Source organism: Malaclemys terrapin, chromosome 19 (genome assembly GCF_027887155.1).
Source record: "Malaclemys terrapin pileata isolate rMalTer1 chromosome 19, rMalTer1.hap1, whole genome shotgun sequence".
NCBI classification, from domain to species: Eukaryota; Metazoa; Chordata; order Testudines; family Emydidae; genus Malaclemys; species Malaclemys terrapin.
In genome coordinates, this window is record NC_071523.1 from 12,623,585 (window position 1) to 12,638,120 (window position 14,536).

General features: G+C 47.0%; 2 protein-coding genes across 2 annotated transcripts in view; both read right to left on the bottom strand.

Annotated features, from left to right (window-relative positions):
- Nucleotides 1–317: 317 nt before the first annotated feature.
- On the bottom strand, nt 318–2,551 carry LOC128826198 (forkhead box protein L2-like). The gene has a single exon (XM_054009358.1). It carries the CDS (start codon nt 2,549–2,551, stop codon nt 1,805–1,807), a length of 747 nt encoding a protein of 248 aa, XP_053865333.1. The 3' UTR covers nt 318–1,804.
- A 6,243-nt stretch (nt 2,552–8,794) lies between these two features.
- Nucleotides 8,795–14,536, bottom strand: part of TMEM201 (transmembrane protein 201) — a 49,468-nt gene continuing 43,726 nt past the window's right edge. The window contains exons 9-11 of the mRNA XM_054009005.1: nt 13,190–13,480; nt 12,477–12,608; nt 8,795–12,074 (exon numbers count right to left, since the gene is read on the bottom strand). Of these exons, the coding sequence (XP_053864980.1) occupies nt 11,977–12,074; nt 12,477–12,608; nt 13,190–13,480 (521 nt within the window). The 3' untranslated portion in view covers nt 8,795–11,976. The remainder of the gene's footprint in view (nt 12,075–12,476; nt 12,609–13,189; nt 13,481–14,536) is intronic.

The window sequence follows — 14,536 nt, forward strand, 5'->3', positions numbered from 1 at the left end:
GAAAATTACTTATTTCTCTGAAAATCTTAATACTGCAACAAATGGATATTTCTTATATACACACTTGCTTCACCAAAGGATAGTCCCATAACTAAAATCTACTAAGGTTGCTAAAATTTTGTTTGTGTTGTATTATGGAAGTTATTTTGAAGAAGAACAAGTTCAAAACTACTTTAAAGATTAAATATTAGAACTCTGGTCTAGTTTGGGTCACACATTCTTTTAAATCAAGGCGGGAGGGAAGTCAACACAATAAAAAACTAGTTTAAATAAAGCCATATGTTTTATAAAGTAACCAATATTTATTTAAACAAGTCTCAAAATGTAACACACCAGAAAATGCTGCTATGCACACTGATAGTATCTCAACCATTCGTTTCTATAACAAACCAACCTGCGATTTCGATTAGAAATACTATTTGCGTTTAGAATCTTTTTTTGGCAGGAAAAGAGCTGAAGCCACCCCTGAAATGTAAATGACAAAAGCACTGCTGCATTGCCATTATATAAACATGTTCACAATAACTATACTAACAAGGAACAGTATATAAAATGCCTTCTGACTTCACGTCAACCCAAATAGTTTATCCTTAAATATAAAAACATAAGGATCATATCTATCCCAAAAGTCTTTGGTATTTAACATCTTTAAACAAAAAATAAAAAAAAGGTATTCCTTTACATAGTGCTTAAAAAAAAAAAAAAGTTCAGTAATCAAGTTTTGAAGGACATTTGCAAAAAGTATTTTCCAGAAAGTAACTACATTTCACTTTTTAAAATGATGGCACATTACTTTCAGTTCCCAAAACAATTCTCAGACTTGACTTAAAAATGGAATGTCAGTTGATCAACTTCTTTTGCTTTCAGTTAACAGCCCAAGGTCAGGCATTTCCAGTTTCACTAGTACCACTGAATTTAACACAATAAAAGAAACAACGGTTATGCAGTGGAGAATTCACGTGTCTCATGAGCCACCGGAAAGAATGAACAAGGCAGCATACTTTAAATCACTTCAATAATCCAGAAGATTATATAGACGGGTTTTTAATTCCTAACAGATGTACCAATCAACCAACCGTTTTCAAATCTATTGTCCTTGATGCTTCTTCAATTAAAGCGGCTTTCACAAATAAACGTCTCTGAAAATGTTAACACTATTCTGACTCAAACAACACATTACACCTTCTACAATAACTATATAACTAACAGGGAACATGTCTGAAACGCGTCATTGTTTCCTTGGAACAAGAAAGTTTTGACCCCAAATTAGTTATTTCAAATACTTTGCAGACAGGGAATTTCTAAAATATTAGGGTCTAGTTTTGCAGAACAAATACTATCCTCTAGGATCCTCTGCCCGGAGAAGAATCAATTTGGAGAGTTAGAGCTGCAGGGTGAAACTCACACCTCACTGTATTCATTTGAACTTCGAAGTTTATCAATGTAAACACAAATCTTAATGGGGTACTGTCTCAGTTCCTCCCCTTTTCAAAGCAAGGGAAGTACAGGCTCTCTCCCAAAGTCCATTCCGCTGTGGCGCCTCTTTTCAAAAGCGTTGTTCCCCTTTCCACCGAATTTGCACCCCCTTCCTCCAGCGAGGCTCCCCCAAAACCTTTCAACGATTTATCTTTAGCGGCAGCGCGCATCAAACCTCGCCTGCCTGTGACACCCCTTCCGTTATTGCCTTGACAAGGGAGGGGTCCCCGTTATCAATCCAAACGCAGCCTGGGCTCCCCGCAACGCTCAGAGTAGAAGCAGGGGGAAGGGGAGACCCACTGCCCGCTCCTGTCCGACGGCCAAGGAATCACAGGTCTATGCCGGCGGGCAAGGCGCCGAAGGGTCTCTCCTGCTCCCCCCAGTAACGCATGAAGGGCAGATCCGGGGGCTGCTGGTAAGGACAGCCAGGCCCCCCCGTCGCAGGGCTCAGCTGCTGATGCGCCACCCCTCCGGGCAGCAGCAGCCGCGGGTAGGGGCCGTAGCCACTCAGGGGCACCGTGCACGGGGGGCAGCTCGGCGGGGCTTGCCCCGGGGACGCCCAGGCGCTGCCCACCAGGTAGGCGGCCGGGGGGCTCTGGTGGGGCAGGTGGTAGGGCAGCTCCTGGCAGGTGAGGCAGGCGGGGGCCGGGCCGGGCCCCCCCAGGGGGGCCCGCTGGGGTCTCTTGACCCGCCGCCGGCGCCGGTAGTTGCCCTGCTGGAACATGTCGTGGAAGGCCGGGTCCAGGGTCCAGTAGCTGCCCTTGCGCTCGGCGCCCCGCTCCCGGGGCACCTTGAGGAAGCAGGCGTTGAGGCTGAGGTTGTGGCGGATGCTGTTCTGCCAGCCCTTCTGGCCCAGCCGGTAGTAGGGGAAGCGCCCCACGATGTACCGGTAGATGCCGCTCAGCGGCAGCCGCTGCTCCGGGCTCTCCCGGATGGCCATGGCGATCAGCGCCACGTACGAGTAAGGGGGCTTCTGGGGGGCGGCGGGCTCCGGGGCAGCCTCCCCCGCGCCCTGCCCGGCTCCCACCGGCGGCTCCGGCTGGGGACCCAGCGCCCCGGACGCTGCGCCGTCCATGGCACCCGCTCTCCGCGCCCCTCGCCGGGGGCGCACGGAGCTGGAGGAGGGAACGGGGGGTCCCGGCTGCGCGGGTCGCTGCTGGGTCCCAGCCTGGGCACGCGGTGTCCTGCGCTGCCCCGCTCAGGCTCCTGTCTGCGCCCGGCTCCCTGCCTGCACTTGTGTCCTTCCCGGGGCGCCCCCCGCCTGCCAGAGCTCCTGGCGCTGGTTGAGGGTCAGGGCCAGGTCACGCCCTTGCTTTCATTACGAAAAAACCCAAATACAGCAGCAGGTCAAGAGGTTGCCGGTGGCACCTGCACCCCCCGCTCAGGGACCAGGCTGAGGGGGCGTAAGGAAAGCTAGTGTCCCCCCCACCCAACCCAAACTCACCAGCTGCAAACCCGGGCTCAGCCATCTGCCTGCAGGAGAGAGTTGTGTCAGGGCTGAAGTTTTCCTCAGCTCCAGGGAGCAAGGCCGCAGCAGGGTGGCCCCAAGGGAGCAGGGCCCTGCTCTGAGGCATCCCCTCTAGCCACAGGCCCTGAGGGAATTGAGCCCTCAGGAGGGTGAGCAAAGGCCTTGTCCACACTAGGCCCCTGAACTGTTTGTAAGGGAACTAGTTCAAGCCGCCCCCTGAGCAGGGAGGGACCACATTCAGGCTCAGCCTGTAATCACCCTAAGTCAGGGCAGCTGTAAGGCCCCAGAGGCACAATCACCAGTAGGCAGTACCTCAGCTGCCAACTGCAGAGCATTCTGGGAGATTGCACAAGCCCAGCAGTGCCCTGAGAGCAGACAGTTGTAGGGACCTATTGCCTCTAAAACAAGTGAACCAAACAGTATCTAGCTCTACCGCAGCATAGCCCCTTCCCAAGGGCACGGAGTGCCTTGAGCTCGGATAATGCTGGGGGTAGTTCAATCCTGTTCCAGGACACTAGGCTGTGCCTGGGGGATTTTGTTCTAGTACAGAAAGCTGTGGGCCCAGCCCCTAGGGTCTCACTGAAGGGGCCCGATAGTAAATTTAAAAGAATACACACAGCAGCACCTACTTGCTTCTTTCTTAGATGGGACTATAAATTCAGCCACAAAAAGAAAGTGCAGTTGCTGAGCAGTTAAAAGGGAGCTAGTTGATGGGAGAAGCCTTGAGCACAGATAACCAAGATCAAGAAGAGAGTGCAAGATGGTTTAAGGTCTACCACAGGAAAGTTTAAAATTAGTGCCAACACCCCTGCTGCTTATGAAAAGATATTAAATAATTTAAAGTAATTTAATGTGGACAGGTGAACCTCCTCCCATTGAAATCAGTGGCAAAAGTCCTAGACTTCTACCAGAGCAAACCTGTAAACAATATTTGAATGACAAAGTAGGGGTCAATGATACTCTGTGAATATAAAAGTTAGTTACTAGTAGATTTATACATCTATTAATTTAAATGCAAAAATTAAATTAGCAATTATACTGGATATGTTTTGCAGGGTGTGTGAGGTAGAGGCAAGTAAGGAAAAATGGGGAGTGATAAAAAAAAAGTAAAGTGTTTGGTAACTTTCTCAATATGCTGATAGTAAGTAATCTCTAAGGAATCAACCCATGGGTCTTGAAACCCTCCGATCTGAGTTAGGCCACAAGTCAAAGTGATTAACTAGGCTCAATCTAGCGCTCTTTATCCACCCTACAACACCCCCAGTTTAGAAACCCCAGCAGCCTCCCTTTATATCAGGGAGAGGATGAGGTCTGCTGGATGGGCCCGTAGCTGAAGGCGGCATAGTGACAGAAACTACGTTTGCTACTACAGGGCTACGGCAGCTCCTGCCCACACTATGCCGGTCTCTTATCACAGTCTGTCACATTCACAAGCTCAACAATTCACCAAACACTAAACTATAAAAGTCAATGAGAGGGATAACGTTGATCAGTGTCATTTTGTTGTATCAAAGCAGTGAAAACTTGATGCTAGTGGATCACACAAAGCTGTCATGCTATGTTTAATTGATTACTAAATCTCTCATCTTCACTTTCGGACTTAAAAATGCCCATAAAGTAATGAGGGCAGAAATAGCACAAAGATATTCAGGATGAAATATCCCCACCCCTAAATGATAGCTCTCCTTTGAAACAGTTTCTGTTGAGGCTGGTTTGTAAGCAAGTATGTATGGATTAGGGAGGTAAATCTCCTCTGCAGGAGGAATTGAGTTACATGGTCTTCAAGTACTTGCACACTGCAATGAGATTACATTACTACCACTGCTCTGAACTATAGACCCATGAAATTCCAATAATACCTGACAGGAAGAAGAAAAAAAAAATCAAATATACAGCTACAAAGAGGGGAAATAACTGGCTTGGTGGTAATACTTCTGGAAAATATCTGGAGGTTCTAGTGGATCACAAACTGAATGAGAGTCAACAACGTGATGCAGTTACGGAAAAGGCAAATATTCTGGGATGTATTAACAGGAGTGTTGGTTTTAAGACATGGGAGGTAGTTGTCCTGCTCTCCTCGGCACTGTTGAGGCCTCAGCTGGAGTACGGTGTCCAATTCTGGGCACCACACTTTAGGAAAGATGTGGACAAGTTGGAGAGAGTCCAGGAGAGCAACAAAAATGATAAAAGGTTTAGAAAACATGACCTATGAGGAACAGTTTAAAAAAAAAAAAACTCGGCATGTTTAGTCTTCAGAAACAAAGACTGAGGGAGGGACGACCTGATAACATATTTGAAGACTAAGAGCTGTTATAAAGGGGACGAGGGATCAAGTGTTCTCCTTGTCCACTGAATATAGGACAAGACATAATGGGCTTATTCTGCAGCAGGGAGATTTAGTTAGATATTAGGAAAATTTTCTAATTCAAATTCTCAATTCTGCCACTGCCTCACTGGGAAAAAGACTCTTACCCGCTCTGTATCTCCATTTCTGTATTATTACCTAACAGGGATTGTGAAGCATTTTTAGATCCTTAGACTAAAGTGATATGGAAGTATTATAGGAACAATGCTCCACATACAGGGAGGATTACTAAGGACATAAATAGGTCTTTTCTGTTTAACTTTGATTGTTCTAGGATTATTATAATTCAAAACACTGAGCCTTGAGATGAGAAGGAATTAAAACTATCCAGTAGATTCTAGCATGAAATGGAAGGGAAAAAACCATACACAATAAAGAGATCTTAACCCACTCAGATCTTTCAATATTTTAACTTCCACTACAAAATTAAAACAAGAATTAAGAGCAATGAAAACATAAGTTTAGGTGACAAGTATAAGCAAAACCCTGCCAAAGGAGAACACAAATCACAAGGCTGTTGTCAGAATTGGACCACCTTGATACTGAAGAGCTTGCACATGACTTCGGGGGGCTCAGTCTAGTGGCCCTTATGCACTCACATGACTAATCCCTACTCATGCAAAGTTGTGCCATGGAAATAAATAACACTACTTGCATGTGTCAGGATTGCAGAACCAGGATCTAAGCATCTTCACTCTCTCTCACATACACGCCTTTGCCTATGAAACACTGGAAGACATAATGGCAAATTACTATTTGTATTACAGTATTGCCCAGAGGTCGCAGCTGAGATCAGGCCAGATGGTGCCAGGTGCTCTACCTACAAATAGTACGAGTCCCTGCCTCAGAGGAGATTAAATGACAAAGGCTACCAAAAGAGGCAACTGAATGTGGCTAATTAAGAACATTAAGATAGCTATAGGAAATGGCTTTCCTTTCAGCTGGAGGGGTTCAGGCTTCCAAGCATGATCTTTCTCAATCTTCCCCATCTCTGCTCTCTCCTTGCCTTGAATCATGGGCCTCTCCTCATCTTGCCAGGCCCCATGACAAGGAGGCTCAGGACTCCCAAGTAGTAATGCAAAGATATTGGCTCAGTCCATGTTGGAGTTGTAGCGCTTCCATTCTGGGTTGTCATGATGTCCCATCCTCCACGCTATTGCTTTGAAATGGAGGTAAGGGAGGGTGCTCGTAAGCCGTGCATTTTGCATCCCACCCAGCCAGCTGAAAGTCATCCTTCCCGAGCCCCAGCCTGTCCAGGGAGCAGTGGCCTGATCTTACACACCAATGCAGCTCTGGGGTATTACCATATGGGGCTGCCACCAAGACAGGTATCACAAATAACCACATTTTTACTTACTTCCTCTAAATTAAAAATCAGGTGCCAAAGACATTTTAAAATGAATACATCTATGAAATCAAGACATTAGATAGTAGGATTATAAAGAAGTTTCCCATTACGCCAGTATTTATAACGACTATGTAGTTTGCAATAGCGTCCAAAGGCTCCCATCAATGCTGAGACCCCACTGTGCTAGGCGGTTATGTCAGGATCTATTCCCCAGTCTCATTTTTCTATGCTTAAGTTGCATTGTATTTGGCACAGGGAAACCCAACCTGCATAGTGCATCCCAGCTAGCTAGCTGGAGTGTGAGACTAGTACTGGGATCATAGGCTAGTTACTTACCACTGGGTGGCCGGACTGATAATGGAGAATAAATAGGGGACCATACACAGCTAGCAGGAACAAACTCTTGCCATTAAAAAGACATTCTGGTCCATTTCCTATGGATAGGCAGCGGGAATCCCAAACAGTAAAGGAGCATTTGAAAAATGCTTCTTTGATGGACACACATCATCAATAAGAAAGCACTGAAAGGGGAAGTGCCTAATTTTTCTAGCACACCTTATCGAACACATCTCCTGTGCTAATGAATGTAACGGATACGTTCAGCTGAGATGAGTCTAGACGATTAAAGGACTGATAATGGGGAACAGACCCTCTCTCTCTCACTACTGATGTTCTAGCAAGCTAGAAATGAAAGTTACCAGCAGCTCGGTGGCAGGTCAGTGGCTGACATAGTGCCTGTTAGTGGGTCTCAAGTTAATTTCTAATGGATACCTGTCCACATCACAAAATCCTGATTCACAGCTGACACCCTGATTGGTAGTCTCAATGGAAGAGAAAGAATTCAATGGCCAAGACGATCGAGTTTCCCACTCACCTTAAAGGCGATTCCCTCCAGGTCAGGGTTGCATCTCATTGGTGAGAAACTGCATGGGGGCAACTTGCATTGCCGTGAGTTGTCTGCTAACTCTGTGTAGCTTTGAGATCACAGATTGATTGCAAGGTACACATGCGCTCACACCCGCGGTCATCCCCTCCCCCCTACGTGTACACACACACACACACACACACACACACACACACACACAAATAAAAGACACATTTAAGTGAGATTTATAATTTCGTTTTTTTGGGTATTTTTTTCTTTTGTTTTTTAAAGAAAAATAATCCTCTTTAAACACAGAGCATGAACTAAAAACCTCCTGGGGACAGAGTTCCCCATAACTGGAGCACAATGTAACTAAACTGTACAGCATTAGAGCCCAAAACAAGCATACAGATAACATACATTTCTTTTGTAGGAGAAGGTTTAGGACTCCTCTTTATCATTCCCCACCCTCCCCAAGTACCTACTTCTACCAGCAGGTACCTCAAACCCCTCCCCACCCATCCAAGGACACAGAGGATTTGATAGTCACTTCTGGAGGCAGAGTTTGTGGAAACGGCTTCCTTGCACTGACCAAATAGGTACTTTCTGATATTCTTACAGACACCCGGGATAGAAGTTAAGACTAGGATGTTTCCAGGAAGGGTGGCTGGGAAATATAGCAGTATCCAGAGATATCCAGAGGCAGCACAGGCTCCCAGCTGCATCCCTTTAGAGACCCCCAACTAGTTCGGCAATGTTTCACAATGTTACTGTCACCAAGGAATAGGGAGTGGGATTTGGACATTCACAGGCCAAAATTTGCCACTGAGTAAGCGGACTGAACTGCAGTGAGTTCTGCCTGCTTATGTGCCAGGAATGCTTACGTTTAGGTCTGGGCTATTATAGCATATGACAACTTGTCCTTCAAACTCTCTCCATTCCCTTAACAATATACATCACACCCACCGATACAGCCACGCTCTGGAAAAGTAGAATTGGGAATCCAAGATACCCTTAATTCAGAGCGGACAGAATCATGGGAAGACTGTCCAGGGTCTTGGGACATGCATAATAAATCTGGGCAGAGAGAGGAAGGACGTGTGCATCTTTAAGGGAGGATGGGGGATGAGAGAGGGTGATCATTCAGCAGCAAGACTAAGGTTCCTTTTGGTAAGAGTTCGCTTATGCCCCACCTCTAAGTCAACCTTCACCTTATTTAAATAAAGCTCAAATCTTGTTTAATGTACAGAAAGTTTACATCCATCCCCACCCCCACCCCCACCCCTAAAAGGCTTTTACAGCAAAAACAATTAGAAAAATAAAATTCCATCCCTGAACAATATTGTACGAAGACCCATGCCACCAGCAATTCATGCACAAAGATTTTGACTGGGGAACCAGATTTTTTTTTTTTTTTTTTTGATTCCTCCAAACCAGCATTATATAGAAACAGCAGCAGCAGCAAGATGGACACAGTGTCCGGTAGCTGGATTAAGGCTGACAATATAGTGACAAACATGGGCTCAGATCTTTCAAAATGAAGAAACTCTTCAAACATTTATATACACATGTACACACACATGCACGCACACTAACAACACTGAAGGCTTTGCATCAGCAATAGCACCGCTCCCGCCTTGTTCTAGCACCAGATTGAAAGGGCTTGTGATTTTCCTCTTAAGTGATAACCTCCAAAAAGTCTTTAAACAGCTTCAGACAGGGTCACCTAAATGCTTGGCCAGGAGCCCAACCGGCAGCAGATTCAGAAATGGAATTAAGGAGTTCCTGAAACAAGAAATGTGCAAAAGGGAGAAAGGAGGGGCTGGGAGCATACAGAGCCGTGGGTGCTGGGAACAAAGAAGAAATGCTAGAAAGGGGCAAATCCAGCACTGGAGTTTGGTGGGGACAAATAAAAGCCATGTGAAGTGGGGCCGTGTGCTAGATGTGGCGGTGGGTAAATGCAGCATAGACTGGGAGGTGAGAAGTGAAACGAATTTCGTGGCATAAGCAAAGTCACAGTGCACATCTATCATAATAAGACACACAAGGCCACCGTAGTCTATGGCATGCAGTCTATGCTTAGGAGCATGTGGGCACGCCGAAAGTCAGGACAAGGGGCCATGACCAGGATACCACGTGTTGTTGCGGGTCAGGAGTGAGTTACAGTGTCACAACCGTATGAAGAAGCTTGTGGAATGCTCACCAGCGCAGGGGCACTACCAGTTTTTTGCCTGTATGAACACTAAATACAACCCAAAGAAACGTCAAAGGTACACAAATCTCATCACAGTGAGGTTGTGGACTAGCCCAACATGGGAAACCATTAATGCAAATTACAAAGAGTTACTAATCAGCATACTGCATGGCCCACTATTTCTGATGCAGTTGCTAGTCTGACTCTAGGCCATGGTGAAGGAGTTGCCGGGTAGACAGCCAGGCCAGAGCACCAAAGGAGGGTCCAGACAAAGCTGTAGTGTCAGAGATCCTGCTTCCACAATCTCTTGATAAGAGATACCCGTGGCAGTCAGTCAGTCTTCTGCATGTAACGAGAGAGAGGGCTTCGCTAATCAATAGGGGCTGGAAGAGGGTTGCTAAGATAATGCAAGAATAGGTGCCAGCGACACAGGGAGAGCAAGACTTGATTTTCCACAGCTCGAGTCACCAGCAATAAAGGCCACCCACCTGGACCAGCAGCATATTGATTAGCGTGTTAGGTTATCGCTTTGTTTGTCTAGGAGAGGGCAGGATGGCTCAATAAGTGACATGAAGGAAAAGCAGTTTCTTAAAGCACCTGATACCCACGATGAGGTGAGATTTTCAGATTAATGGGGAAGTCTCTTATTGCCAGCAGACTACCACGGTGGTTGGGTGTGGAGGAGGTGGAGGAATGCCCAAAGCAGACAGTAGCCAGGCATGCAGTGGGGAAAAAACGTGGCAAGCGCAATTCAGTAGTTCCAGAACAGAAGATGGGGAGAGGTAAGAGGATTCAAGACCAAAAGAAGAACAGGACCAGGACAACAGGAAGGTTCTGGGCGGAGTCCTATCAGAGGCCTCGTCCTTAGTGTTAGCCAGGTCTCCTTTGAGCCATGGGGTTGGGATGTAGGAATTTGGACACTCGGGCCAAAATTTTCAGACATGCTTAGTGATTTTGGGTGCCCAACTTGACACCTTAAAAAGGACCTGATTTCCAAGGATGCTAAACACTCACCCTCTGGGGAAAAAAAAATTACCTGGCTCCTTTAAGGCATCTCAAATTGTACACCCAAAAAATTGAGACTCAAAATTAGAAACTATTTTTGAAAGTCTTGGGCGACCACCATGGATTTTAAGGGACATCCTGGATGCTTAGCTGGTCTGGTGCACCTCTAGCTGAGACACACTTGTATTGCCTTCTTGGCTAAAGTGCCTTAAACAGTGAATGATACAGGCCTCTGCCAACCATGAGGACCCAGGCCTCTAGAATGGGGCATGTTATCAGACTCCTCCCTGTTGGAAGCGCTCTTCCCACAGTTTCCAAAACTGTATGTTTATGTGGTTTACCGTAAGAACAAGCTGTGCAGCTCCCGATGTCAGCAAACACACCAGCAGTCAGAAGTGCAGCCTGGAGCCCGAGGCACGATGCAAGCGCATCAGGGCACATCTTATGACAGTAGTATTGGCGCCTCCTGGCAAGGCGAAAAACATGGGTTTGCTTTTCCGATGCAGATGTGCCCAGCCCTACAGCAGCTGTACTGGTTTGAGCAATGGACATGAACTGTTACCAGGAGCCAGAATTGCAGGAAGGCAACTGGCTAGAGAGACCTCAGACAGCAGATTGGATGGATTACAACCCCCCCACACACAAACACCCCACTATGCAAGAGAATCACGGAGCAGCTTAGGTCCCCCCATGGGTTCTGGAAATCTTAAGGAGGACATAAAACCATTCATATAGAATGAACCAGGGAGAGTGAGAGGGAGGGAGAATAGGTGCCAACAAGGAAACCAGGCTGGGGAAACCATTTCAATAATCGAAGCCCAGGTCCCGCCTCTTGCCTCCAACTTATTTGTTCAAATTCTTCTTATACCATCACCACTGTCCATCTGGGGTTGGTTAATAGGTGGGAAAGATGGGATGAGACAAAGCCAACCAGGTCATTTACATCTTCTCCAGTTCATGCCACAGACCGATTCTTTAGAAAGAAGGTGCAAGGGACATTAGCTGACCTTGAGCTGGGTATTGCAAAGAGTCCCACTGGCCACCTCCAGCATCACAACAGCCCTTCGATACGTTCTGCTCAGAGGTGGCAACAGCAGCTGTCTGGTTCTGTGTCACTGCAGCCTGGCAGGCAGTGGTTGATAAGCAGCATGCACCTGTGGCACGGCCATAAGACACCAAAGCTGTGGTTGAATTGTTCTTGTGTCAGAGTCTCTTGGGAAGTAGGTGGTGCCAGAGAGAGCCGGGGCGGTGCAGGTCAGCGCAGGCTCTGGTAGAGGTAGGCTGAGGTGAAGATCGCATTGGCTGTCAGGCTCATGGCAAGGAGACCTCGGATAACGGAGTTACCAAAATGACCTTTGCAGGGGCGAGGAGGGGAGAGGGGGGGAAAAAATGCCAGAAAAAGCCGTTAAGGAACTTGATGAAACAACAAACACAGAAGTCTCGCTTCCCATGCCCAACATTTTTTATTCGGCTCAGAAGTTGGTGAACCATGTTTCCAGCCACAATCCAGGCAGGAAAGACTCTGATGCACTTCTCCATTCAATTCTTTCCCATTCCTTTCTAATCTCACCCACTGTTTCCTGACCCAGGAGAACACTGTAGTGCTAGTGTTTCTCAGGCGGTCTGGGGAATACGGAGACCCTTGTAGTGAAGGCCCAGAGGAGATCTGCTGCCTTCGCTGGTCTCTGATGATTTTTGTTTGATTATTGCCAACAGTTCGTACACACACACACACACACACAGCCTGCCACCCACCTCTCCAGCTTGCTAGGTCTTCTCCTTTGGTGGTCGTGTCCACCACACAGGTGGATGAATGTGACGAATTATCCTCTTTTTTGATGGAATTATTACTGCAAATACTCCCTCTTTCCACGACTGACCTCATATCTGTGAGAGGAGAGGAAGAGGCACCATGAGAAAAAAAAACAGATGTAATGGAAATGATAAACCTGTCACCAGAAGTGGATGGTGAAACATTGCAGAGCAATGCTGCACAAGAGGTTAGGACTGGAAGCGAAGACAAAAACCAAATCCAGGAGCTCTTTGGCATAAATCATCAGTGTGAAAAACAATCCTAGCACAACTGCAATGGCTGGATGAATTTTGGAAGTCAGAACATAATTATCCAAGCTAGAATGTGGTCAGGACAATTGGGCTAACACCCGTAATCATGTGAAAGCATCTATGATAATCCAAATAATAAAAAATAAATAATAATAATGGGATCTTAAATGACAAGTGGAGAAGATCTTGGTTTCACCTCTAATCTGAAGGACAGGGCCTTCAGCAGTACAGTGGCCCCCTAATGACACAAAGGGCCATTGGATCCAATATGGACTCTCAGCTACTCAATCATCAGCACCACTTGGGTTTTCCTTGATGGGCTCCCCTCCCTTTGCCAACTGCTTAGTTTGCAAGCTGACCGACTGTGACCGGACTGGACTCTGGGGAAGAGATCAGGAACGTACCATGCATTCCCCGCTCGTTGAGGTTCTTTTTCGGGAACGGGGTCAGCTCAGCAGCGAAGACGTTGCTGTCAGGGTGGGTGGGCTCATCCAAGCTGGTCGGCGTGTGCAGGGCATCACTCTGGGATGGAAAAAGCAGCAGCTTCTGCCCTTTCAGGTTCAGGCGTGCAGGACTGATGAGGGGCCGGCGGTAACGCAAGGAGCCTGAGCTGGAGGTGACGGACCCAGCCACCGAAGGTGCTGGAGATGGGATGGGGGATGGGGCGCAGCTTCCAGACAGCAGGGAGTAGTACTCTGAAATGGAGACGCGCCAGGGCAGAGAGAGAGGATTTAGGTTGGGAAATGTGGTAGGTGTGTTCTTCAACCAGTCTGCGAGAGGAGGGTGCGTATGTATCCCTATTCATTTCAAAAAGTCATTGCCATGCTAGGAGTGACAGGAGCACCTCCTATACCACCATTCTTTACTCTGAGTACACACATTGTAAGTTCAGGGCGGGGGGAATTCAAAAGTAATTCTCGGCAGAGCCAAAAACTTCTATCTTTGCAAAGGAACTTGGGAAAACAAGGTCATATCATTGTAGTCCTCAGTTAACTCCATTAAGGCTCTGTCTATACACAAGAGTTGCAGCAATTTAATTAAGTTGATGTATAAAATGATGTGTTAGATCTGTGCAACTTCTGTAGTTAGAAAAGGCACAAGACTTCGCTCTATTTACATGGAGATGGTTTACATTTACTGTTGCCTAACAGAACAGGTTAGAAGGTCAACTCTCCTTTCACTGAACTTTTCACCTCACGCAGCCCAGGTTCAACGCACTCAAATACCCCCATTCTTAATAGGTCCTGAAGCAGGCTGCCAGGCAGGCTTCAACCAACCAGACCCACAGCAGGGTGGGTTACTTGCTCCACTCCAGGGAACTTTCCAGGTTTACCTCCCCCATTCCCAGCTGCTTTGGAGAATACATGAAAAAACCATGTGATTCTTCCAGCGTCGTGTCTGCCCCTGCCACCAACCAGGCTAATAGGGGCAATTCAGCACAAACACTACTAGACTCTTACCCTTTCCATCCTTTAAGGTTCCCCAAGCCATAGATCAGCTACTTCTACTGCACCATCACCCCAGCATCTATCATGGAACTCAATGGAGTAGACTCAGCTGGGATTTCTGGTACTGTAACCGTGATGTCACATCATGGTTCATGCTGGTGCATCACAAGGGGGTAACTTTGGAGGGGAGGGGAGAAGAACACTTAGAACAGGGGAGAAAAGGTAAGTTTGTAATGGCCTGACAGCCCCTTTGGGTCTGGTCGCTGGGCTCATTCAGTGGAGTTTATATTTTGCATGCAGCTT